Raw genomic sequence first — 25831 nt, forward strand, 5'->3', positions numbered from 1 at the left:
GCATTTCATTCTTCTGCACTGGTGTTTAGTTGTGATATACAGCTGACAAAGAAAAAAAATTCCTAAGTCCTCAAACAGACTAAAATTGAATTTATATTTATGTAATTTATATTTATTCAGCCAAAAGTCATGAAACAGGAGGACCTAAAGTGGAACACAATTAATTACTAGGGTCACTGATTTACAGCAGCTGACGTTAGTCAAATACAATTTTTATTACATGGGATTCTAGCATTTTTAACACTAGCTTGTGAGTTCTTCACTCAGGACTATTATTTTTTCAATTAGGAAATTCTTTGCGCAATATGCATCGCTATGTGCAGGAGGGTATGTATCGTCGTATCGCTAGGATTGCAGTTCAATAGGATGGTTTCATTCAAGAGAACTCCCACTTTCTATTTTTTAAGTCAGACAGTGCATTTTTTGTGAAGAACAGAGTGTGCATAGTACAGTCATGCCAGGACATGCTCAAGCTCACATCTGTCTAAACTACTCAACCAGACAGGTTGAAACAGGAATTGATTTAAAAAAATGTATTTCATAAAGAACCACGCATGAACTGGCTTCTTTCAGCTTTTTCTCCCTCTGTGTAAACACAGCCAGCAGAAACTTGCTCAAGGCAACACAGTGGTCTAAAGTTAAGGTAAACTGATACAAACCATACAAGAGTAAAAATGAAACAAACACCACAAGCAGCACAATACTCTAAGTGTACTACTCTGTAGTTTTTGGAATTCAAATGTAATTTTTCAGAAAGCTGTGGGCAGTGCAACAGCATGGTTGGCAAGTCCATTAACCTCAAACTCCAGGAGCTACCTATGAACTCAATCTGCCTGATTGTCTGCATTCTTCTATTTTAAACTTAGAACAAGTTGCCCCTTCAGGTGAAGCAAGTGCGCGCAGAATCAGAGTGACACAGCAGAGAAGGTCACTTGGCCCATCGTGCCTGAGCTGGCTCTTTGAAAGAGCTGTCAAAATTATATATTTTTCCTTTCCAACATTTATCTAATTCAGTTTCAAAAATAACAATTCAATCTGCTTCCATCACCCTTCAGGCAAGGCATTCCAGGTCACAACAATTTGCTGTATAAAAAAAAATTCATATCACCTCTAGTTCTTTTGCCTATCACCTTAAGACTATGTTTTCTGGTTTGGGTATTGTTGCTGGAAGTAGTTTCTCTTTAGTTATTCTACCGAATCCATCCATGATTTTGAACACCGCTATCAAAACCTTTGGTAACCTTCTCAAAGTAGAACGAACAATTCCAGATTCTCCAGTTTCTCCACACAGAGGGCCCTCATCCCTTGTAACATTCAACACTCCAAAGCATTGATATGCTTCCTAAAGTGTGGTGCCCAGAGTGGGGCATAATATAACTGAGGCCAACCATTGTTTTATAAAAGGTTTAGCATAACTTCCTTGCTTTTGCACTCAATGGCTTCATTAATAAAGCCAAGAATGCCATGTGCTTTTTTTTGAAGAACAACTTCTCAACTTGTGCTGCCAAAGGATTTGTATACACACATCCCCAGGTATCTCTGTTCCTAAGCCTCCTTTAAAATTGTACTATTTGTTTATATTGCTTCTCCTCATGATGATCAAAATTAATGACACATTGTTAAATTTCACCATGTAATTTGCCCATCGATACCCTCCTCATGTCTGTTACTATCCTCATCATTATTAACTACATTGCTGAGTTCTGTGTCTTCCACAAACTTAGGCCATCAATATATATCAAAAAGAGCAGTATTCTAATACCAGCCCCTGGGAAACATCACTGTATACTTATCTCTGGTCTGAAAACTAACTGTTCAACACTACTCTCTGCTTTCTGTCCCCTAGCTAGGCTAGGGGTGGTTATTAATTCCAAGGACTTTTAAACATCTATTATGTGGTACATCGTCAAATGCCTTTTGAAAATCCATATGCACAACATTAATTATAGTGCCTTCATCTGCCCTCTCTTAAAAAAATCAAATCTCGTTGAGCACTCTTTGCCTTCAGCAAATCCATGCTGACTTTCATTTATTAGCCACAATAGAATGAATCAAGCAATGCTAAAGAGTCATCACATTGGTTTTGCAGAAACTCACGGGTGGATGTATTCCCCTCCAGAGTGAGAGGCATTAATGGAAAAGGAGACTGCCCCAAATTCTCATTTTCAATAAAATCTTACTTAAGTAGCAGAAATGTTAAGCGTAAAAAGGAATATATCCATTTTACTTAATGCAAAACGTGTTCTGTTTGTATATAAAATGGTGTTTATAATTTTTTTATCTCACCACTGCAACATAAAATATGCCAGTTGTGCAGTAGCTGTTCATGTATGTTGCAGGGCATTAAATTATTGGATTGCCTGCATCATGCTAGTGAATTTAATAAAACGTGAAGCATGTGTCAGTTATTTGAGGAATGAAACCCCTTAACTAATATACTTGTGCATAGCTTGGGATTAACAGTGCAAGATCCAGTAGCTAACGTGCTGTGTCCAAACATTTGAGTTACCCCAAGATGTTGAATGAAGGTACCAGGGCAGCACTCATTTTCCTTTCTGAAAAAAATAACGATGTGTAAATTTCACATTTGGAAGTGTAACTGATGTTGCCATGCCAATCATAGCTATTTAAAAGTTACTTTGAGGATTAGGAGACTCCAGCCACGAGTGGCTTTATTTCCTCGACCCCCCCTCACCCATCCATCAATAGTTGAAGTCTTGTTACTGAAAAAAAAAATCAACGTTTTACATGCAAATCCATATCACACTGAAATGAGCAGCTTCCATTGTGTAGCTGTGTCATCAGTGGAAGCACAGTCTACACAACAGCTTTGAAAATACTTTCTCTTCGTTTCAACTTTGCAGCCTTCAAGGATACTAGATTCAAAACCAAAATACCAAGGGACAACTATTCATTTTACAAAACGAGCAATGTAGCACACTGTATCACCAAGTCTTCTTCCTTTAGCAAAATTTCCAGACAGGTATTAATTGGTCTTCAATGGTTGATGGAAATGCATGAAATGGAGGGGGCGGCCGGGGGATGGGGGAGCATTGGTTGTGGAGGAGAAAATAAAACCACTCATGCAGGAGTCTCCTACTCCTCAAAATAATTTTTAAATGGATATGATTGGATGATTGTAATTGATGTAGCCATACCACTTTCAAGTGTGAAATTTGCACATCGTTATTTTTTCAGAAGGGATGTTTGGACAAAAGCATGTTAGCTGTTGGATCTCACACCGTCAATCTCAAGCTGTGCACAGTTTCAGGAAGCAATATATTACTTAAGGGGTTTCATTCTTCAAATAACTAACACATGCCGCATATTTTATTAAATTCACTACCAATATGTTGGCAGTCCAACAATTTTTTACCCTGCAACACAAGTAACCAACAACTGCACAACTAGCATATTTCGTGTTGCAGTGGTGAGGTACAAAAATATTATAAACATCATTCTACATACAAACAAGGAAAATTTAAGTAAAACGGATAATTCCTTTTCCTAATACTTAGCATTTCTGTGACTTAATATTTTTGCATTATTTCCAATAGTTTAACAAATTTTAATTTGTTAGAGATTCGCTGTCTGTACAGAAAAGCTTTCTATCTGTGCATCTGATTTCTCAAGTTAGAGTGTGAAAAGGCAACAACTTAAGTGAATGCATTGCGCAATATTTGTTGGCATACTGAACTTGATTCAATGCAATCATTTCTCGTCAGTGATATCCATCAGAATAGATTGGAAACCTGTTATGTTATAAGAGACTTGAAATTTAGCAGTACAGGAGAAAGAAAAAGTAAAAAATAGGATTGCTATCAAAGCGCTTCCCTTTGTTAGGGAACGTGAAGGCAAAGGAGGGCATTGGGTAAGGAAATGGATTAGTCACATTTGAGATGCATCACATGATGGAATAGGCTTCTACTGCCTGAAGAACAGCCCTATTAATGAACAAGGTAGGGTAACTGATCGTGCCCTAGCAACAGTCAGTAGTTCGCAGAGGAAATTTAGGGACAAATTTTGTGCAATTCAGCATTTGTTTCAGTGTTAAAGCCAATTCAACACATCTTTGGAATTAATAAGTACACAAGTCATTTCTTGACTTTGTAACAACTTCAACAAATATTGCAAGCACAGGTACATCTAGGTTTCCTTGCCTTCAAATGGTTGTTTTCGCCTACATCTTCAAACACGTGACTATTTGTGTGCAATGCTTCCGAATACTGTAGATGGATTTCAGTTACTTCTAACAATGTAGGTCTTTCATCTTGTGGCAGGGTTAAAAAAGATAACTGCACCCCAACATAAGTGCAAACAAAACTGTATGATAATTTGATCTAAAAATTATCAAATCACACATCAGCATTAACACCTGAGTGCCTGAGTATGAAACAAAGTCAGCTATGAACTAGATTATTCCATGAATTATTTGGATATAACTGCAACAGTTCTTAACATTTTGCTATCATACTACAGAATGTACTACAAATGGAGTTTTAATAAATGGGATCATGAAGGCTAAAGTACAATAAATATTGAATGGATTTATGTAATAATGCTGGCATTTGACAAATTCAGATGGGAGACATAAGCTTAGAAGTATTTGGGGTTGCATCATTTTATAGTATACGTAAAGCACATCACATATTAGATTTGGCTTTACCAGTTTTTCCCAAGTTATCAATTCTTTCTAACTTTTGCCTATATCATCTTACTTCATATTACTCGAACATAAATCCATGCCACCCACCGCTACCCACAACTCTGCAAGATACTACCATAGTTCATCCTGCAATATGGCTCTGACAAGGCCACTCTCCATATATGAGCCTGTATGTGATTAGCAGCAGGTTATTTTAATATGGAGAGCTGAATACGATCCACCCTCGTTCAATGCTCCCACAATCATGGATTCCACTGGGATTACCAAAAGACAACAAAAGTAGGAATCTTAGGCAATTTCTTCACTTCTCAGCAAAGAATTATCAAGGACTTTATTAACCTTTCTCTCCAAACCACCAGACACTTCTCAATTCAGTATTTTAAAGCGTACTCACTGTTAAATAGGCAGACTTGACAGCCACTTTGTACAATCCCACCACCTTCCTCCCAGTACTGAAAAATGGTTTCAACCTGAAATATTATCCTGTCTTTTCTCGAATGCCTAAAGACCTGTTGCACATTGAGCATTTTATTTGCTTATATTGTGATTCCAGTAATAATCTGCAAATAAATTAGCATTGTGTTAAACACTCTCCACTTAAATCTTTTACTTTGTAGCTGCATTTCATTCATCTCTACTGGAACACAACTGCCAATGCCAGGGGAGTCAATGCAAGATTATCGGTTGCCTGACTGACTGACTAGCAAATTTAAAGTACTTATAAGAGTGGGTATGGTATACGTCAACCTATCTTTACAACATTTAGGCTGGAATGTGGGTTTGGAAGGTGTTGAAGGAAACTTGGCAAGTTGCTGCAGTGCAACTTGTACACACTGCTGCCACTGTGTGCTGGGGCTGGGGTGCTCATCAAGCAGGCTGCTTTGTCTTGTATGGTGTCAAGCTTCTTGTGTTGTTGGAGCTGCATTCATTCAGGAAAGTGGAGAGTATTCCATCACACTCCCGGCTTGTGCCTTGTAGATGTTTGACAGGCTTTTGGGGAGTCAGGAAGTGAGTTACCCATCAGAGAATTCCCAGCCTCTAAGCTGCTCTTATAGCCACAATATTTAAATAGCTAGTCCAGCTAGGTTTCTGGTCGATGGTAACTCCCATTATGTCAATGGTGGGGGATTCAGTGATGGTAATGCCATTGAGTGTCAAGTTTAGATGGTTACATTCTCTTCTGTTGGAGATGGTCATTGCTTGGCACTTGTGACATGAATGTTACTTGCCACTTATCACTTGAGCCTGAATGTTGTCCAGATCTTGCTGCATATAAACTCTGACTACCTGGCTATCTGAGGAGTTACGAATGGTGAACTCTGTATAATCATCTGCGAACATCCCCGTGTTTGAGCTTATGATGGAGGGAAGGTCAAAGATGAAAGATGGATGGACCTAGGATATACCATGAGGAATTCCTGCAGTGATGTCCTGGGGCTGAAATGCTCCAATAACCACAACTATCTTCCTTTGAGTGAGGTATGACTCCAACCATTGAAGAGTTCCCTCCCCCAACGATTCCCAAGGGCTTCAATTTTGCTGGGGCTTCTCGTTCCCACACTTGGTAAAATGTTGCCTCGATATCAGGGGCAATCGCTCTCACTTCACCTTTAGGGGGACGGTGGTGTAATGGTAATTTTAATCGACTAATAACCCAGAATGCTCTCAGGGCATGATGTCAATCCCACCACAGCAACTAGTGAAATTTAAATTCAATTAATCAATAAATCTGGAATGTGTGTGTCAGTAATGAAACTACTGGATTGTCATAAAAACCAATCTGGTTCATTAATGTCCTTTAGGGAAGGAAATCTGCCATCCTTATCTGGTCTGGCCTACATGAGATGCCAGACCTATGGCAATGTCTGGACTCTTAAATGCCCCTGAAATGGCCCAGCAAGCCACTCAGTTGCACCGAACCATTACAGAAAAGTCGAGAAAGAATAAAACCAGGCCAATAGCCCAGCATCAACTTAAGCACCGGAAACAATGAAAGCACACCCTGGCCAGTCAACCCTGCAACGTCCTCCTTACTAACATCTAGCGACTTGGGCCAAAATTGGAAGAACTCTCCCACAAGACTAGTCAAGCAAAAGCCTGACATAGTCAGTCAGTCAGTCTCACTAATGCCCCAGAGTCCTCCATCACCATTCCTGGGTATGTGCTGCCCCATGGGCAGGGTAGACACAGCAAAGGTGGTGGTATACAGTCAGGCAGGTTGCCCTGGTAGTCATCAACATTTGATACTGGATCCCATGAACTCTCATGGGCATCAAGTGAGACATGGGCAAGGAAAACACCTGCTGAGTACATCCTACTACCCTCCCTCAGCTAATAAATCAGTACTCCTCCTTATTCGGAAGCAGAGCAGTAGTGAGGGTAGACAAGGCACAGAATGTACTTGGGTGGACATCACCAAGAGTGGTTTGGTAGCACTACTACTGACCAAGCCTTGAAGGACATATTTGTCAGACTGGGCCCGCAACAGCTGGTGAAAGAACCAACAAGGGAAAACCTGCTTCATCTGACCTTCACCAACTTAACTGCTGCAGATACATCTGTCCATGACAGAATTGGTGGGAGTAGCCACCACACAGTCCTTGTGGGCATGAAGTTCCAACTTCACACTGAGAATACTGACCATCATGTTATGTGACACCATAATAAATGGGATAGATTCAGAACCGGTCCAGCAGCTCAAAACCAGGCATCTGAGGCGTTGAGGGCCATCAGTAACAGAACCGTATTCAACCACAATCTGTAACCTCATGGCCCAACATATGCCTCTCTCTATCATTACCATCAAGCCAAGGAACCAATTTCTGGTTCACTGAGTGTACGAGGACGTACCAGGAACAGCACCAGGCATACCTAAAAATGAGGTGCCAACCTGGTAAAGCTGTAACACATGTATGCTGCCAAACAGTGGAAACAGCTTTCAATGAACAGAATTAAACCATCCCGTAACCAACTGATCAGATCTAAGCTCTGAAGTCCTGTACATCCAGTTGTTAATGGTGGACAATGAAACAACTAACTGGAGGAGGAGACCCCACGCATGTCCCCATCTTCAATGACAGGGGAGCCCAACATCACAGATGCCAGTATTCAACCAATTATTAATACCATTTGATATTAAAAAATGGCTGAAGGCACTGGATACAGCAAAGGCTACGGGACAGGACAATATCCCATGCAGCAGTACAGAAGACTTGTGTTCTAAAACTAGCTGAGCCCCAAGCTAAGCTGTTCTAGTACAGCTACAACACTGCTATCTGCCCAGCAGTGTAGAAAATTGCCCAGGTATGTTCTGTCCACAAGAAGCAGGACAAATGCAATCCAGCCAATTTTCGCCTGATCAGTCTAATCACGATCAAAGCATGGAAGTTCTCATGGCCAGTGCTATCAAGTGGCACATTACAGAACAATAACTTGCTTACTGATGCTCAGTTTGGGTTCCGCCAGAGCCCCTCCACACCAGACCTCTGATGTAAAGCATCGAGGCAATGCTTTCCTCCCAGGTGCAAGTTATAATCTCATTCTTCTACAGATATAATTCTAACAGAAGCAATGCATTTTTGACGTTTATTCATCCAATATATAACTTTTGAAATAGAGACTTTCTGTAGCACATTTTAAAAAGGGTGGGAAGAATGAGAACACAAAAAAAGTCAGTTCCAAAGATGAATCTGATGAACTGGGAAGGGCTCTCTATTTCCTGGAATTCTTGGAGATTATAATTAATGCTGACTCCTGTGTTATGCTTCATTGCTGCTGGAAAACCTATTAGAATTTGAGATGATTATAATCTACTAAAAGGAGCAAAATTACTTCCAGAAGGAAAGGAAATTGACTGCGGCCTTTTGCTGCCAGGCAGTTAGATAATACCCTAAACTCTGCCTGCATAAACTACATGCCCATTTATAGACCTCACTGCATGTATTGCTCTCAGTGGATTCTGGTTAAACTTCGACTTCAAACACTGCATAAACAAACATTCATAATCAGCTTCCTGGTCACCAGTGCAAGCTTCCAATTATGCTGTTAAATACCGTGGGAACCTTGCACCACTGGTTGCTTACCTTCTTCAGCAAGAGTACCTCTGGCTGTCTATGGCAAGAGTAAAGCCTTGGAATAGTTAATAGTTTCTGTACTATCAACGATTGGTCTAAAGCCCTCAGCAACAAGGACATGACTAACCATGGCCTTTGAAAGACTACTGACAGGCAGTCTCTTCAACCAAACTCAAAAACAGAAGTTAGTGCTTGTTAAGCCACTAAACAAGATCTTCTTAGGTTAAACACAAAGGGAACAAGACCTGTTATGAAGACACAAAAGGGCATCACTAAGTTTGGGCTCCAAGTTTGCTGACGACACAAAACTTGGTGCGAAAGACAGCATGAGGAGGGTGTTAAGAGGCTTCAAGGCAATTTAGGCAAGTTATGAGTGGGCAAATACATGGCAGATGCAGTATAACATGGATAAGTGTGAAGTTATCCACTTCAGTAGGAAAAACACAATGGCAAAGTATTTTAAATAGTGTTAGATTGGGAAATCTTGATGGACAAAGGGACCTGGGTGTCATTGTACACCAGTCACTGAAAGCAAGCATGCAGGTGCAGCAAGCAGTTAAGGAGGAAAATGATGTGTTGTCCTTCATTACGAGAGGACTCAAGTACAGTAGCAAAGATGTCTTACTGCAGCTGTACAGAGCCTTGGTGAGACCACACTTGGAGTATTGTGCGCTGGGTTTGGTCTCATTACCTAAGAGAGGATATACTTTCCATAGAGGGAGTGCAGTGAAGGTTCACCAGACTGATTTCTGGGATGGCAGGATTGTCGTATGAGGAGATATTAGGGGAGGCAGTGGCATAGTGGTATTGTCATGGGACTATAACTCCAAATGCCCAGGATCTGACAACTGAGCTGGATAGGCCCACAGTACTGTAGGGCGCTTCATCATTAACCAGCCAAGTTAGGTCTTGAATGGGATCTGGCAGGAGTTGAGATTCTTTCCACTAGCTAGTCCTAGCTGAATATAGTTCAGATTGCTCCATCTTAACATATTTATCTGATAGCAACTAAGATGCAGAAATACTGTAGAGCCAACATCCTTATCAGGCACAGCAACTATCAAATCTACCCAAGGTATTTTGGGCACTGGACAAAAAGTGGCAAAGTGCAGAGTTTTAATCATTCAAAGTCTGAGGTGCCCAAGAAGCAAAATTCGTTTAATGTAGAATTTCCTGAGGTGTTAAAATGTATTTAAGCTACTGAAGCTACGCAGTAGTGTCCCAGCACAAGGTACTTAGATATGTGATCTAATTCACTGTCAGTGGCTAGCACACCCGTTTTTGATAAGATGGGGACAAAAATCACTTGTCAGAAAGTTATAAAAGGCATTACATCAGTTCTTGGAAATTTCATAAATTGGAACAGAATGATCTATTCATGAAACTTATAGGATCCTCATGATCAGTAAAAATAAATACAACCACTGCTATTCTGCTTGTTTTGGCAAATAAACTTTGCATGTCTGAAATCCCCAGAATATTTCAACAAATGGCTCCTACATAATACAGCAGGACAGTTGCAATGCATTCAGCAGTAAAATGGGGCGACTAATGAAAGCTACAAAAACTATGGGAATATTAGCTTTAAATGCTATAGTTTGAAAGAACTATTGTTGGCTGTAAAGTTGGCAGAAGGTAGGATTTTGCAGGAAATGAGTTCAGCTCTCGGAGTTTAACCTATCACAGACTAACAGTGGTCTCCATTGTACAGCTTAATTTACCAATTTAGTGACTCAAGTCTTGCATCAATTGTTGCCTGCTTGAGTGGATGGTGTATGTGCTGTGCAGTCAGCCTGGTTTTGACTCTGAAAACTAGGAGGGACCTTGTCTACATGTACTAACCCAACACCCCTCTGCTTACAAGGCTCCTCTGTCTTCAAGTTGCAATGATCTTGGAAGAAACTGGATTCTAGCTAGAAACTTCAATGTTATGCAGGTCTCTGCACTTTTATTTCAAAATAAAAATATTTAAAAAATGATAGTTGTATAATAAGTGTTACTTACAAAAGTGAACACCCAAATTTGATGAAGCAGCAATGGTGCCCCTTCAAAAGATTTATATTTCAAAAATTGTCAATTAAAACATAAACAATGAAGTCTAAGGACTCTGCGAAGAATCGTAGGGGAGGGCAAACAAGACTATTCCAAGGAATTAACCATGTCGGAGATCAATAATTTGAGATAGCACTAATTTAGTTATCAGTACTTCCTAAAACATGAACAGCTAAATGTTTGATACTTGGAAAAAATAAATATGTATGGCTTGCAAGGAAATATTAAGCTTTCCCATGTGCCAATTTCTAGTTTTAAGTGTGGAATTTTAAACAGAGGTGAGATATATATTTTGTTTTACTGCAATAATCTGCCTACTTTTAATCAAGAATTTCTGGCTGTGCATGAAATGCATATTTTCTTTATCTTCATGCTTAAACAAATAGTAAGAATGCATTTATGGCTTAAGAGTTTCAGGACAATTCTAAGCGTGTTCAAATTATTGCCCACAAATAAGGAAAGGATCAGTGCCAGTATGCTCATAGGTTAATCTAGCTCTCTTAGTCAGAGCTGTAACTACTCCAAGCCAGTTTTGTCACATCCTTTTGTCCAAGCCAATGTATTACTAATGTTCCCCCAAAGGATTAACATTTTCACCACAAGCAAGACTGCTTCTATGCATTGTGATAGAAAACAAAAGCTACATTTTAGAAAACATGTTACATTTTACATTGCAATCGAGGGCCTCAAAAACGCCTTTAGTTTACAAACTGAGAACAGGAAGACGCAATAGAAAATGTAATCTAATTTTTGTTCGAGATTATTCTTTGCTTGAATAGAGTGAGCAATCGTCAGCAGACACACTAATTACTATGAAAAGACAGTCTGTGGCCAAAATGATGTGACCAATTTCAGTCGTTATCCCTATGGCCAGGTCTTCCTGGAAAAAAACTTGTCCAAGTAGTTGTGAAAAATCACATCAGCAGGCTTGAGGAACAAAGTAGTTTTCAAAATATTCAGACAGCAAATCCTTTACATGCACATTGGAAAAAGCTGATGCCGCTTGTTCTAAAATAGCCCAAATACTTTTCTACCATAGGAACAAATAATTGGAAATGTGTTCCTCCAAATCATGCTAAACACAAGAATGTTAGCAGAAGCTAAAAGTTAACGCCTGAAAAACAAATTAATCAAGTTACAGCACAGCCAAGTGCGCACACAGTTCTAGAAACAAGGCATATGACAATACAGATCAAGAGTCCGTCATCTGTAAATGCGAAAACTGAACACATCCAAAAACCAACTTTTTTCAACCTCATCGACCTTTAGCATGGGAAGTATATTTGTTCGTCTGCACTATTTACCTTGCGATATTTGTGGTGAACGTGGCAAAAAGAAACTTACTAGAGGTATACTGTATCTATTATTCACCGATACATCTTACTTTTCTAGCCATTTTATTTACTTTAGACTATAGCTAGCCTAGGCTTAGGCTATTGTAGTGCAGGTTTATATGAGGTATCTGGAAACCAAAATTATCTGAAATTCAAAATGCAATTGGCCTCGGAGGTTTTGGGATAATGGATATTCAACCTGTATTATCTTTTCAGTATTACTGTTGGCAAGGGCACAAGGATAACTTTCTTCCTTCCTCTTTGATTGATGCCATAGAGCTTTTTACTCAGGGAGACAGAATCTCAGTTTAATATCTGATCTGAAAGACATCACTTTAACAATGGCCCAGATCTTCCAGTCTCCAGATGATTGGAGGCCAGGTGTAACCCTTGGAAGTCCCAATGCAAGGACCGCACAGGAATTGCCTGGGAAGTTTCAAATTCCGATGGGCAATTCTCCAGCTCCCTGGACTGAAAAAGATTCCAACTCGAGTTAGAGTCAGAGGCTTTGCAGGGTTCCAACTTCCTTACTTGGGCAGTTACCCAGGAAATATTAGGCAGAAGATAACGTTGAACTCCTCGGTAACTATACAACTAAACCCCACCACCGCACCCCCCCAACTCCCTACTGACTTCTTCCCCCCCCACCACCCCACCAACTTGACCTCTCTGACCAGCTGACTACCCAGGACCTCGCCTGACCCGACCTCACCATCCTACCTACGCTGCCTCCCTAGCCACTTACATAAACTCACACTCATTCCCTAACGCACTGAAAAAAAGTTCAAAAGCTTTTTAATGTGTTAGTGAATGACGACTTACCAGAATACAGCAGCTAGTGTCGTAAAAAGGGGATGTAGCTTGGCTTCCCCCCGACAATTCTGCACTATGAGGAAGGACTCTCAGAACAGGTACACTCCACATTTCTGAAGAGGTTCGGTTCGGAAGTCCAGGCCAGAAATGCATAGTTCCACCTTTGTACAAAAAAAATATAGGAGCGGAGTAGCAATTCGACTGTGTGCCATTTCTCGGAAGATTCGGCCCAATGCAGCATTTCTCAATGCTGACACTGCAGTCTAAGTGTAAGTTATGTGCTTAAATCTCAGAAATAAAGTTTAAGCACATAACCTTTCTGACTTTAGGCAAGCTATTTGTAGTAAAAGAAATAATTCAATGGTATTTCTGGCTTCCTTCATAGTTTAATTCAACATCACAAAGATTTAACATTCCCAACTATATGGAAATCATACTGGCACCTTTTCTAAACTTATTGGTGACATTAATTGCATCAAAAGTTCATTCCATTTTTCTTAAGAAAACGCATCTATTCCACATGAAGTACTCAAGTGAGTCAGTAAAATTAAATTAATGTTTTAAAGGATGCCAACTTTAGTAAGTTTGTGTCTATCCCAGCCACATCCTACGAATTCCAATGTTGCATTGTGTATGGGAGAAGAGAACAGGTTTAGGATTTGAATTTTGCTGAACATTGATTCCAATCCACTGGTCTGCCCAATTTTGGCCTCTCCTCTCTGAAAAGTACATCTCTGGTGGGCTGTTAAATTGGCACCCCCACCCCAAAACAACTGGTCACTTGATGTATCACCTATCATGCTCAGTCAGCTGATGAATCAGTACTCCTCCATGTTGAACGCTACTTGGAAGAAGCACTGAAGGTTGCAAAGGCACATGATGTATTCCGGGTGGGGGACTTCGATAGCCGTCAGGAGTAGCTCAGTAGCATTAGTACCGACCAAGTGCCCTCACTGATCTATCTGCTGTAGATGCATTGGTTCATGAGAGTTTAAGAATTAGCTCTGCACAGTCCTTATGGAGACAAAGCTCCATCTTCACATGAACAGTCTCTGTTGTGTTGTTTGGCAAACCATCTGCTAATTGTGATAGGTTCAGGACAGATCCAGCAACTCAAAACTAGGCATTCGTGAGGCACCACGTATTCCACCACAATCAGTAACCTCATGGGTCACCATATCCCTTATTCTACCATTACCATAAAGCCAGGGAGCCAAAGCTGATTCAATAAGAGGCAGCACCATGCATCCCTAAAAAGGAAGTGCCACTTGCTGAAGCTACAACACAAGGCTACTTGCGTGCCAAACAGCAGAAACAGCATGCTATAGACAGAGCAAAGTGATCTCACAACCAACGGGTCAGATCAAAGCTCTGCAGTCCTGCCATGTCTAGTCATAAATGATGGTGAACAATTAAACGACTGATGGGAGCTAGTGATTCCATGAACACCCCTTCCTTAATGATGTCAGGGCCCAGCATTTCAGTGCAAAAGACAAAGTCAGAAAATTTACAACCATCTCCAGTAAGAAGTGCCGAATGGATAATTCATTCCGCCTCATCCTGAGCTTCCCACCATCACAGAAGTCAATATTCAGCCAAACTGATTCATTCACGTGATATCAAGGGATGGCTAAAGACACTGCTTATAGCAAAGGCTATGCCCCCTGACAATCCCAACCATAGTACTGAAGACTTATGATTCAAACTAGTCTCCTTCTAGCTAAGCTTTTCCAGTACATCTACAACACTGGCAACTACCTAACAATGTGGAAGATTGCCCAAGTATGCCCTACCACAAAAAACAGGACAAACTCAATCCAGCCAATTATCACTGTATTAGTCTATTCGCGATCTTCAGCAAAGTGACAGAAGGCATCACTGGCAGTACCATCAAGCAGCACTTGTCAATGCTCATTTTGGGTTTCACCAGGACCACTTGGCTCCAGACCTCATTGCAGCCTTGATCAAATATGGTCAAAAGTGCTGAATTCTAGAAGCGAGAATGACTGCCCGTGACATCAAGGCAGCATTTGACCATGCGTGGAATCACCTTGTAAAATTGAAACTGATGGGAATCAGGCCGTAAACTCTCCACTGGTTGGAGACATACCTAGCATAAAGAAAAATGACTATGGTTGCTGGAGGCCAATTCCAACAGGACATCGTTGCAGGATCTCTTTCGGGCAGTGTCCAAGGCCCAACCATCTTCAGCTGCTTCAATTACTTTTCCTGAATCATAACATCCAAAGTGGAGATGTTTGTTAATGATTGCAGTATTCCATTTCATTTGCAACTTCTCATGTAACGAAGCCATCTGTGCCCACAAGCAGCAACCTGTGCAACATTCCTGCTCGGGCTGATAAATAGCAAGAAAGAAACATGCCACACAACTGTCAAACAAGAACCATCTCCAACAAAGAGTGTCTAACCACCTCCCCTTGACATTCATTGACATTACCATCAACAGTCTGATTAGGAACTTATATGATCCCGTTAAAAACAAGAACAGGTCAGAGGCTTTGTATTCTGCAGTGAATAACTCGCCTCCTGATTCTCCAAAGCCTCTGTACCATCTACAAGGCACCAGTCTGGAGTATGATGGAATGTCCTCTACTTACCTAGATGGAAACAGCTCCAAAAAGCAGGAAACTTGCCACAATCCATGACAAAGCAGTCCTCTTGACTGGCATCCCGTCCACCATCTTGAAAGATTCCCTCGGTCCATCACAGATGCACCATGGCTACAGTCTGTAGCATTTACAAGATGCACTGCAACAGCACGGCAAGACTTCTTTGATAGCACCTTCTAAGCCCACAATCTCTACTGCCTAGGACAATTTTTTTTGCAGGTGCATGGAAACACTGCCGCCAAGATGCACATCATTGTCACTCCTTCATCACTGGGCCAAAATCCTGGAACACCCTAACAGTATTGTGGGAGTATTTATACCACATGTCCATAGCAATTCAAGGCGGCAACTCACCACCAGCTTCTCCTGGTCAAGTAGGGACAGGGAATAAATGTCGACATTGTCAGTGATGTCCACATCCCATGAACAAATAAAAAGATCCTGGCTAAGATGAAATCTACATACTGAATACTGCACCAATTGTGGCACATATTCTTTGAGCCGAGAGAGATCTCAGTGAATGATTTCAGGTGGCTTTTTCACTTACTTAAATTTTCAAACAAGACATAGAAAATACCATCCTCTTAGACAAGTCCAGAAAAATAGATGGTTCTCTTAGAGAATGTTGCTCGTGAGGTTGTGTACCTTTAAGCCATATTAAAAATTGTCTGGAAGGTGCTCAGAGATGTAATGCAACCACGTTGTGTAAAGCTCTGGGAGTTTTCAAAAGGTATTGGTCACAATTTATAATTCTCTCCCCAATGTAATTACAAAATACTTCTTGCCCCTCTGTATTAAAATACACTAAAATTAGCAACCAAACAAAACCACTGCCCATTAAATTTCAGGTCTTCAGTTATCACAGTTAAATTCCGTATAAATATTTTGCAAGTCAGTTATTTTCAAACAGTGAATGCTGCAATTTGTCAGTACACATCGACAAAAAGATATTAGCAAGTTACAAATATATGAAAAGTAATGACAGCTGAATCCAAGATCCCCTCATGGACTCCTGTATCCTGGCAATCCTACATGAAAAATATGGTTGAGTGGCAGTAAAACATTCATTTGATAGCAAATTCCCAATCCCAGCTACCCACTTTCACATTATTTTTAGAGGGGGGGGGGGTGCAGGAGAAAGAATAACGAAAAGGCAGAATATTAAAGACAACCCTGACTGCTCTAATATAACTCTCAGCAATTAACTTTGCAACAGAACTGGCAAGGCCACAAAGCTGATCGTTCAACTTAATGACTAGAGTGAGTGTTAGAAGAACCAGAAAATAAACATGCAATCTTCATATTCACCCTTGGCCTCCCAAAAAAAAATAACTTTAGTAGTTACCAAATTTGGCCATAAAATGAGATGCTTTGAATCCTGAAGCATTAAAAATTAGCTGACCTAAAATGCCTCTCCATTTAGCAAGTGCATTCTGGAAAGAGGCTACTCCCTATAATGTCCTCAATTTCCCACTTGTAAGGGATATTCTTATCTTGTACTTGGCATTGTTGAGTAAAACACTCAAGTCACTTCTATGTAACTGGTCATACTTAAGTTAGATGAGCACGTCATTTATATTGTTCTCTACAATTGGGAATTGTTACAACTGTTAGCTTGTTTAAATCATTAAAAGACTTCTGCAACAACTGACAAATTGTAGAATATTTGTGTAGAAAATTATTCACTGGATTAGACAAAAATAAACATTTTCACTGATACCATGAGATTTGACCAGGGAAATGTTTACTGTTACAGAAACCAAAGTCAATGCCACCGTGATCTACCTTCGAAGCCCTGAATTTCCTACACAAGTGCACAAACACTTCCTATCACAGAAAAAGGAATGTTTATTCCTGCAATAAATATGACAAAATGCCTAGTCCAAGGACAAGGAAGATTACATAAAGTAAATGCATTGCTTTTTATCTTTGCAATTAAATGGATTTTGTTTGCAAAACAAAAGGTTAGAGGAAAACTAACACTTTTAACCCTTAGGTTTAAAAGTGTCAAGTGGAGCAAAGAACCACCATCATTTACCCACACAAAATGTGTTGATCAAAATCGGGCATACGTTATGAATTCAAACTAGAAATACAAATTTCAGAATAATTTCAAATCATAAACATGCATGGAGACTATGGGCAGAATCTTCGGCTTGGTGAGCAGGGACAGGGCCTGCTCAATGAGGTGTAAAATGATGCACGGTAACGTCAGGTGCGTCCCGACGTCACCGCGCGTCATTCAGATTTTTAGTTTGACGGGTGCACACCACAGTCGGCCTATTAAGGCCAATTAACAATTAATTAAAACAATAAACTGAGCTGCCCGTCTATCCTTAAGGTTGGTGGGCAGGCGAAGAGCTCAGGCAGCCTTCGTATTTTTCATGGAACCTCATCCACAGGTGGGATGAGGTTTCATGAAGGTTTTTTAAAGGTTTGAAAAACCTTAAATAAAATTCATAGACATGTCACAGGTCATGTGACAGTTTCATATGAGGGGGCTGGTCCTAAATTTTTTTTTCCTTTATTAAAATTTTTTAAATAAATCTCCGAGGCAGCTCTGTGTTGCGTGCATGCCCGCACCCGCACAAGCCCTCCACAACAGGGAGAAAATTCTTCCCTATGAAGCCACATTGTTAAAAGTTACTTAAGAATATACATGTAACATACAAAACCACAATATCAAAAAGACATTGAAATATCTCGATGATCAGACTATCAAAAATCATGTTCTGGGAGGCCCAAAATAGATTCCTCAATGGAGTGTGCCATGGGTTTATCCTGAATAGCCAAAAACATTACAGCAAACACTAAACCACAGCAAGTTTCTGTACAGTATGGAAGGAATGTAGGAAAAGGTTACAAGGCATCAATCTAATCCAGAGATTTGGTGTCATCATAAGTTACTTAGTTTCCCTCCAGGAACTCAAATGAATCATTTGAAGTCCAAGTTTACATAGTTCCCCTAAACTCACTAACTAATATGCCAAAAGGCAGAGATTTTCCCAACACTTGTCAGTGTAGTGCCAGTCAAATTTCTGAAAACATGCACTTGCTGTTCATACATATACCATTCTCAATGACAAGCAGTGAATTAATATTGCTGCAGGTTTATCCAAAGCTTCAGTTAATAAATGAAATTTTACATCCGTGAGATCCTTCTGTTGATACAATGGAATACTGCTTTAGCATTTTATACGAACAAGAACACAGAGCCATCAAGAATTTTTTCTTTTAAAAAGTCAAACCAGGACAGAATTCTTCAATAAAGCCTTCAATGCTCAAGTTATTGGAATCTCTCTGTTTGGGTTACAGCCTTCCAACTTGTACCTATTTTCATTTTTCCACAGGATGTTGGCATCACTGGCTAGGTCAGCATTAATTACCCATCTCTAATTGCTGTTGAGAAGCTGGTAGTGAACTGACTTTTTGAACCACTACAGTCTTTTTGCGCAGGTACACCCATAGTGCTGTTAGGGAATTCCAGGATTTTGACCCAGGAACAGAGATATCATTCTAAGTCAGGCTGGTGTGGGGTTTGGAGAGAAACTTAGATGTGGTGTTGTTCCCCTGCATCTGCTGCCCTTGTCCTTCTAGGTGGTAGAGGTTACTGGTTTGGAAGATGCTGTCGAAGGAGCCTTGGTGAGCTGCTGCAGTGCTTCATGTAGATGGTACACACTGCTGCTAATGTGTGGAGTGAATATTGAAGGTGGTGGACAGGGTGCCAATCAAGCTTTGGTCCTGGCTAATGTTGAGCTTCTTGATTGTTTTTGGAGCTGCGTGCATCCAGGCAAGCGTAGAGTAACATAGTGGTATTGTCGTTGGATTCGTATTCCAGAGACCCAGGGTAATGCTCTGGGGACCCAGGTTCAAATCCCATGGTAGATGATGAAATTTGAATTCAATAAAAATCTGGAATTAGAAGTCTGATGATGATCTCTGAACAAGGGCATTATGGATGGGCAATAAATGCTGGCGTAGCCAGCATAAAACAAATAATAATAAAAAAAGCTCCATCACACTCCTGATTTGTGCCTTGGAGATGATGAACAGGTTTTGGGGAGTCAGGAGGTGAGCGACTCGCTATAGAATTCTCAGCCTCTGACACGGTATTTATATGGCTGGTCCAGTTTAGTTTTTTTGGTCAATGGTAACCCCCAGGATGATGATAGTAGTTATCCAGAACAACAGCTTTTACATCCATCACATTTACCACTGAGCCCCCTGCCATAACAAGTTCTGGAACACACTGTTCACAGGTTATTCTTATTCTCCACTCCACCAATTGGGTATTTTATTTCAGCAACAACTTTCCTGTTCTTGAACTGCCCAAAAGTTGCTTCCCCTTGTCTGCTTTCACCCATTCCTCAATTTTCCTTTTTCTTTCCTACTTGTTGCCCACTTTCTTTCTTCCCTTGACAGCATTCCTATACATTGTTCTCTACATGAATTCCAAAACTAAAACAGTAGGTAATGGGGGAAACTGCCAATTTAAGCCTCACCTCACAGGAAATTATTCTTAAAAGTTTTTAACCTTCCGCTGCTGAAATTGCAGGGAGGGTAGTGGGGGGACATTTCACTGCTTAAATGGTACAAAGACAACTCTTTTTTCCAACATGAATTGATTCAGTTCACATGCCTGCCACATTTGTGGACATTTTATTTTCAAGATCGAAAGTTAAGTGGGAAACTTCTATAGCTATGAACTAGTCACAAGGATTAAATTTCTTCATATAAGTATAGCCTGTGGAGTTTTTTTTGAATTGTTTCTGAAAGTACAGGTGGTCATCGTCATTTTCAGATCTGACAAGCTTCAGGTAATGTTCTGGCTTTGAGCTGCACCTGTCAATAAAACCGCATCATTCATCAGCTGCAGATACCACTGCACGAAGACGCTGTCTTTTGGATGAGACAAATTGAAGCCCTATCTGCCTGCTTGAGTGGATGCAAAAGATCCCATGGCACTATTTTGAAGAACAACACCCCCCCTCCACCCCCCGCAAACAGTGTCCAAGCCAATAATTACCACCCAACCCACCCCAGTGAATTTCATGCAAGAAACAGATTATCTGGTCATTATCATTTTGCTGTTTGTGGGAGTTTGCTATGTGCATATTGGCTGTTATATTTCCTACATTACGACAGTGGCTACACTTAATTGACTGTCACGTGCTTCGAGACATCTGGTAGCCGTGAAAATGCTACATAAGTGAAAGTCTTTATTTCTTTTTCACATCTCACGAGAATCAGGCAGAGATTGAAATATTATTCTACTTTGAAGCATTCATCCACTGAAGGTCAGAGTGCATGGAAAAATGCAAATGAAATAAATTTAGTGATTTTAAAATCCTATTTAATTTTAAGTGAAAATTTGCCATGAAATCTAGATTTTATTGGAGTACAGCATTTTTCACAGTTTGCACAGATATAGGATTTCCAGTATTGAAACACTGTGAAAACAAGGGGAAAAAATAGGAGAAAGAGCTGTTTCAACAGGCTTCTCGAAAACAAACTTCCATTTTATACTCCTAAATTATTTACTCCTCAGCATTTGAACCCTTCACAAGAGAACAATTTGCCTAAATCAACTCCATCAGTCCCCTTAATGTAAACTTCAGTTAGGTAACCTCAAAATCTGCACCTTCTCTAACAGAAAGATATCCATATTAGGCATCCAGAATGGTAAACAGTACTGCGGCTGGGGGTAAATTACATTCTACACAGGAGTTCAGCAAAAGTTACTATGTGCACCATTTACATTAGAGTTCAGTTATGTTGCAATGTCAGATAAAGAGTGTGCTTTATCAACACTGCCTCAACTAGCAAATACTCAAAAGTCTGACGAACTGACCATGGTATGCCAAAATAATAATTTGCAGCAATAGGGCAATTTGTAGTGAAGTAATGCTTAGCTTATCCCAATCTGGGTATCATTACTTACCTGGCTTGTGCACTGGGCTTATTTCCTTGCACTGAATTTATAATCAGCCAAACTGCAAATTACTGATCAAAGTATTAAGGGAGAGCTTTGAGTCATGCCAATGAAGCATTCGTTTTCTCTCAACTCAGTGCATATCACAGCAACATTCTATTCATCATACACAAAAGACAACAACCTCACCCTAGAACTTTGATAAAATCTAAAACAAGTCTAAATAGGTTCCTTTAAAAAAAGACTGAAACAAGAAATAGAATTGAAACACATTTCAAAAATCAAATCAATTTATGATGCCAACAATTATTAAACAAGGAGGAAAACAAGTTTTATAGTTTGATTGAACATGCCCTCAAGTTGAAATGAGCTAGTTCTAAGGAATTACATTTTTGGGCACCCAAGTACTATCTACTCTGTCACAACAAATTGCCTAATCTCAACCTCAAGAGGGTACCACCTATGTTAGAAAAGATATGGTATTTCTCTTTCTAACAGAAACCACCATAACCTCTTACATTAAAGATCTACATTAAGCAGCCAACAGACACACAGATGTCTTGCCAACAGCTATACTTACTTATGTATACAAGCAGGCCCAAAGCGATTACACTGTAAACGTACAAAAAGAGTCTATGGATCTGCATCATTAAGTTCCTCATATCGTAGAAACCAAAAATGCCACATTGTCATGATTCAAATGCGCCGCTGCAATGGTTCGGATGCTCAAATTGAGAACTGGCCTGTTGTAGACCATGACGGACCACCCAGCATTCACTTGGGCAGTGGCCACATCTATAACATCGCTGGGTCAAACTACCAGAATTCCCTACCTAACAGCACTGTGGGTGTACCTACGCCAATACTGCAGTGGTTCAAGGAGGTAGGCTCACCATCACCTTCTGAAGGGCAAATAAAGATGGGCAATAAATGTTGGCCTTGCCAATGACACCCACATCCCATGAACAAATTAAAAAAGAGCAGGCCGAGACAAAAAAATTACCCTTTAAAAACCCTAGACCACACTGTGAATCACTTGAAATGGATGATTTTTAAAAAAGGTATCTTACCCTATTCTGAACTAAGGACCTGGATCAGTGTCCAAAGCTCAGCACATACACAACAATCATATTAGAAGTGTTTAGATCTAGGTAACCTATAAAGAATGGCACCCAAAGCAAGAAAGGAATGGTCAATTAAAATTGGCTCCTGACACTGCAGTAAGAATAGTGCAAGTACGAATTCTTTTAGAATATCACTTCCAAGTACTAAAAGTTTCAAGCTAGTTTTTGTAGAAAATTCTGATACTAATAGTGCCTACATAATTTCACTTAGGACCTTTACAGCTAGCAGAGACAAATAGGACCTTTGTAGTTGGTCAAGTCAGAAGACTTTCATTTCAAACACACGAGGCTTCCATCACAGATGTCAAAAATGAAAAGGACTGTATTCTAACTCACTGTGCCATTAAGTCTCTTTCCTCCTCTCAGCCTAGTTAAGGAACTTTCTGGTGCATAAAGATAACATTGTGTCTACAGAATTCACAATTCAGAAAGAATGTTAGAATATGGGCAATATGTCTCAGTCTAAGCCTCAGAGGACAGTTCAGTAAAACAAAAAAAAATCATGTATTTAAAAGATTCTAGTGAGCATAACAGGTAGAAGGGGGTAAAGAAATAAAAAAAGGATATTTGCCTTCAAACTAAAACAGCTAGATTTTTAAAATACACGCACCCATACACTTCATACATTAATTTCTGTTTAAATCCGGTCTCTTTTGGAAGCAGACAAAAACACATCTTTAGCCTTTATAGCTGAGCATACACAGCCCATGCTAGATCTTGTAAAACAGATGTAGACAGCCTTACATTCCATACACCCACAAATCTCCAGGGAAAGGCAGACTTCGACAAGCATCGCCCTTCCTCCATGGCAGCAAGGAAATACATCAGCAACTTCTAAATATAAAGCAATCATAAAAGCATATCACATTTGGCAATCCATAGCTAGAAATTATTTTTACTATTCACCTCTCATCTATACATTTGTAATAAAGGTATATTTTTTCCTGTTGGTGAAATGAAGAGCTGAAAAATATTAAGGCTTTTGTGCACGAATTCAGTTAGAAGGTCTACACTTTTTTTTTCTTTAAAAAATATCGCATTTGAAAGTGCTGGAATAAATAAATTCTGTTTATGCCATAACAACAGATATGGCCATTAGAAAACTATCTCAGAAGAAATGGGACCACAAAACCTGGTCACTGCCTTCTCCCAGCACTTTTGTGAATTTTACTAACATTGTTAGAGAGAAAAATAATGTAGTTTGCTGCTTTTACAGAAAGATTACACCATATTTAATTTTTATTAGCTTCATATTACACTTGAACTGCAGAGATTGAATAAAAACAAAATAATACATCCAGCTCAAATACAGTAAAAATGTATTTTGCCTGGTTGATCAGTTTTCTTTTGATGACATTTAAGACAATTAGAAACAAGAGTTGTCCTTTTAAGTTAAATAAACCATTGAATTAAGTCGAAGTTGTATTAGGGCAGCAACAACAACTTGCATTCTTACAAGCATCTTTTGCACACAAAAAACATTCCAATGCACTTCACAGGAGTGAAAAAGAACAAGCATTGAGGGGGAGGGTTAGGGGAGGTGACCAAAAGCTTGGCCAAGATGGTGTTTTGAAAAGGCTTTTCAAGATGAGGAAGGAAATAAAGAATGCTATCTATGAATTATTTGACAGGTCGCCTGGTGGTACAGAGATGGATGTGAGGTCAAGAGAAGTGCTGCAGAGGTAGAACTGGATGCCATCATCATTCATATGGAATCGGACCTCGTGACTGTGGGTGATGTCACTATGAGCCAGCAAGTAGACTTAAAAAAGGATGGGGCCAATCTCACATCAGTATGAGGCATTCACCATGTGAAAAGAGCAAGGACAAGGAGGTGGAAGGAACTTAGACTCGTCCATGCCCAGCACTGCTTTGTGATAAACCAAAAGGAGCCTGCATGAACCACAGTGGAAGCTTACATTCACACTACTTGATCTGACAACATTTTAGCTAGGCGGAATACTCTAGTACTAAGGTGCTATCTGCATGGTGACCCAAATCATAACTGAAAATTCAGGCCAATAATGAAGATAGACATAATGGCAGGATGCTCTGGTTAGCAAATTAACTAATCTAATACAAATTTCTGGATTTTCAATGTGAATATATTTGCTTCTCCAATTTTCTTCCCACCTCCTCTTGAAGGTAGCAATCTGGCAGCCCAGCCCTCCAATTACTTGCCAGCCATCTCGTCCTTGCAAGTAAAGTCATGCCAACAAGCTATTAAAATGTGGTTGATCACACCCTCTACCACACACTTTCCAACAAAGACCACAGGATAGGAGATCAGGAATGGGAATCTTTACTACACCTTTCCTTCTCCCTCTGGCCCTGTGACACTGGAAGGAATTATAAATCTTCCTACTTTCTCTTTCTCCTCCACTCACCCGTTACTTTAGCTGAGAACTACAAACTAGCCCACCACAGAAGCTTCATGGTCTGTATGCCTCAAGTGGAGAATTTACTCACTGAGCTTTCAGGGAACCCAAGAATTTAGGACTACAGCAGTGTCTTTCAAATTTACCTTTTAGGCCTTTAAGGCTCAGGTATTTACAACTTTTGGTACTTGGAATGCAGAATGGTTCTCATATCAGAAAAGGAGTTTTAGTTCAGGACAGTTATACTTTGATTAAAATATGATTAATTCAAATGATATATTTCCCTACTTTACAACGGTGACATTACAACAATGGTCCAAGTTCTAACGGGCTACAGTGAATATGAAACACAGATTACAAAAGGTGAGATATAAATGCAATGTCATGTCTCATGCAATGCAATGAATTCATAACATCCTGCACACAATTTGAAATTGAAATAAAGCTTACAGTAATGCTGACCATTGCCCATGCATTTTTACCACATACTGTTTTTATATTGCTCTCCACTATTTAAGCTACATGTTCATTAAACGTCACCAAACAGCTAAATAATTGATCACCAAGAATGGAAGCAAAGAGGAAAGAAGTCAAACAGCCAAGGTTGAACAGTAATCTGTAAAAAAAGTACAAAAATTGTTTTTTTTTTAAACTAAATACATTTTCATTGGGGTCCTGAGAAAAAAGTAAGGTGTTTAAAGAGACTTGTGTGCTGTGCACATCAATTAGCTGGCTTCTAGCTACAGCTACGATTCAGAACTGTTGGAAGCTAGGAGCTTTTGATTCCCATAGTTAAAAAGAGTCAATCTAGTCCGTCTTTAGTTACAAT

The 25831-nt window shown here is 39.8% G+C and overlaps 1 protein-coding gene and 1 long non-coding RNA gene across 7 annotated transcripts in view; one reads left to right on the forward strand and one right to left on the reverse strand.

Annotated features, from left to right (window-relative positions):
* Window positions 1-24285, forward strand: part of LOC121283054 — a 40520-nt gene extending 16235 nt beyond the window's left edge. The window contains exon 3 of the long non-coding RNA XR_005944179.1: window positions 24256-24285. This is a non-coding gene — a long non-coding RNA (uncharacterized LOC121283054). The remainder of the gene's footprint in view (window positions 1-24255) is intronic.
* Window positions 1-25831, reverse strand: part of mob2a (MOB kinase activator 2a) — a 238938-nt gene that overhangs the window by 43733 nt on the left and 169374 nt on the right. Inside the window, exon 1 of one of the 6 annotated variants that reach the window (XM_041197049.1) lies at window positions 23369-23391. The exons of the other annotated variants lie outside the window; for them this stretch is intronic. Coding sequence (XP_041052983.1) covers window positions 23369-23370 — 2 coding nt within the window. The 5' untranslated portion in view covers window positions 23371-23391. Of the gene's footprint in view, window positions 1-23368; window positions 23392-25831 lie in introns of those variants that run through there. 6 annotated transcript variants of the gene reach the window in all.

Source organism: Carcharodon carcharias, chromosome 10, assembly GCF_017639515.1.
Source record: "Carcharodon carcharias isolate sCarCar2 chromosome 10, sCarCar2.pri, whole genome shotgun sequence".
Lineage (NCBI taxonomy): Eukaryota > Metazoa > Chordata > Chondrichthyes > Lamniformes > Lamnidae > Carcharodon > Carcharodon carcharias.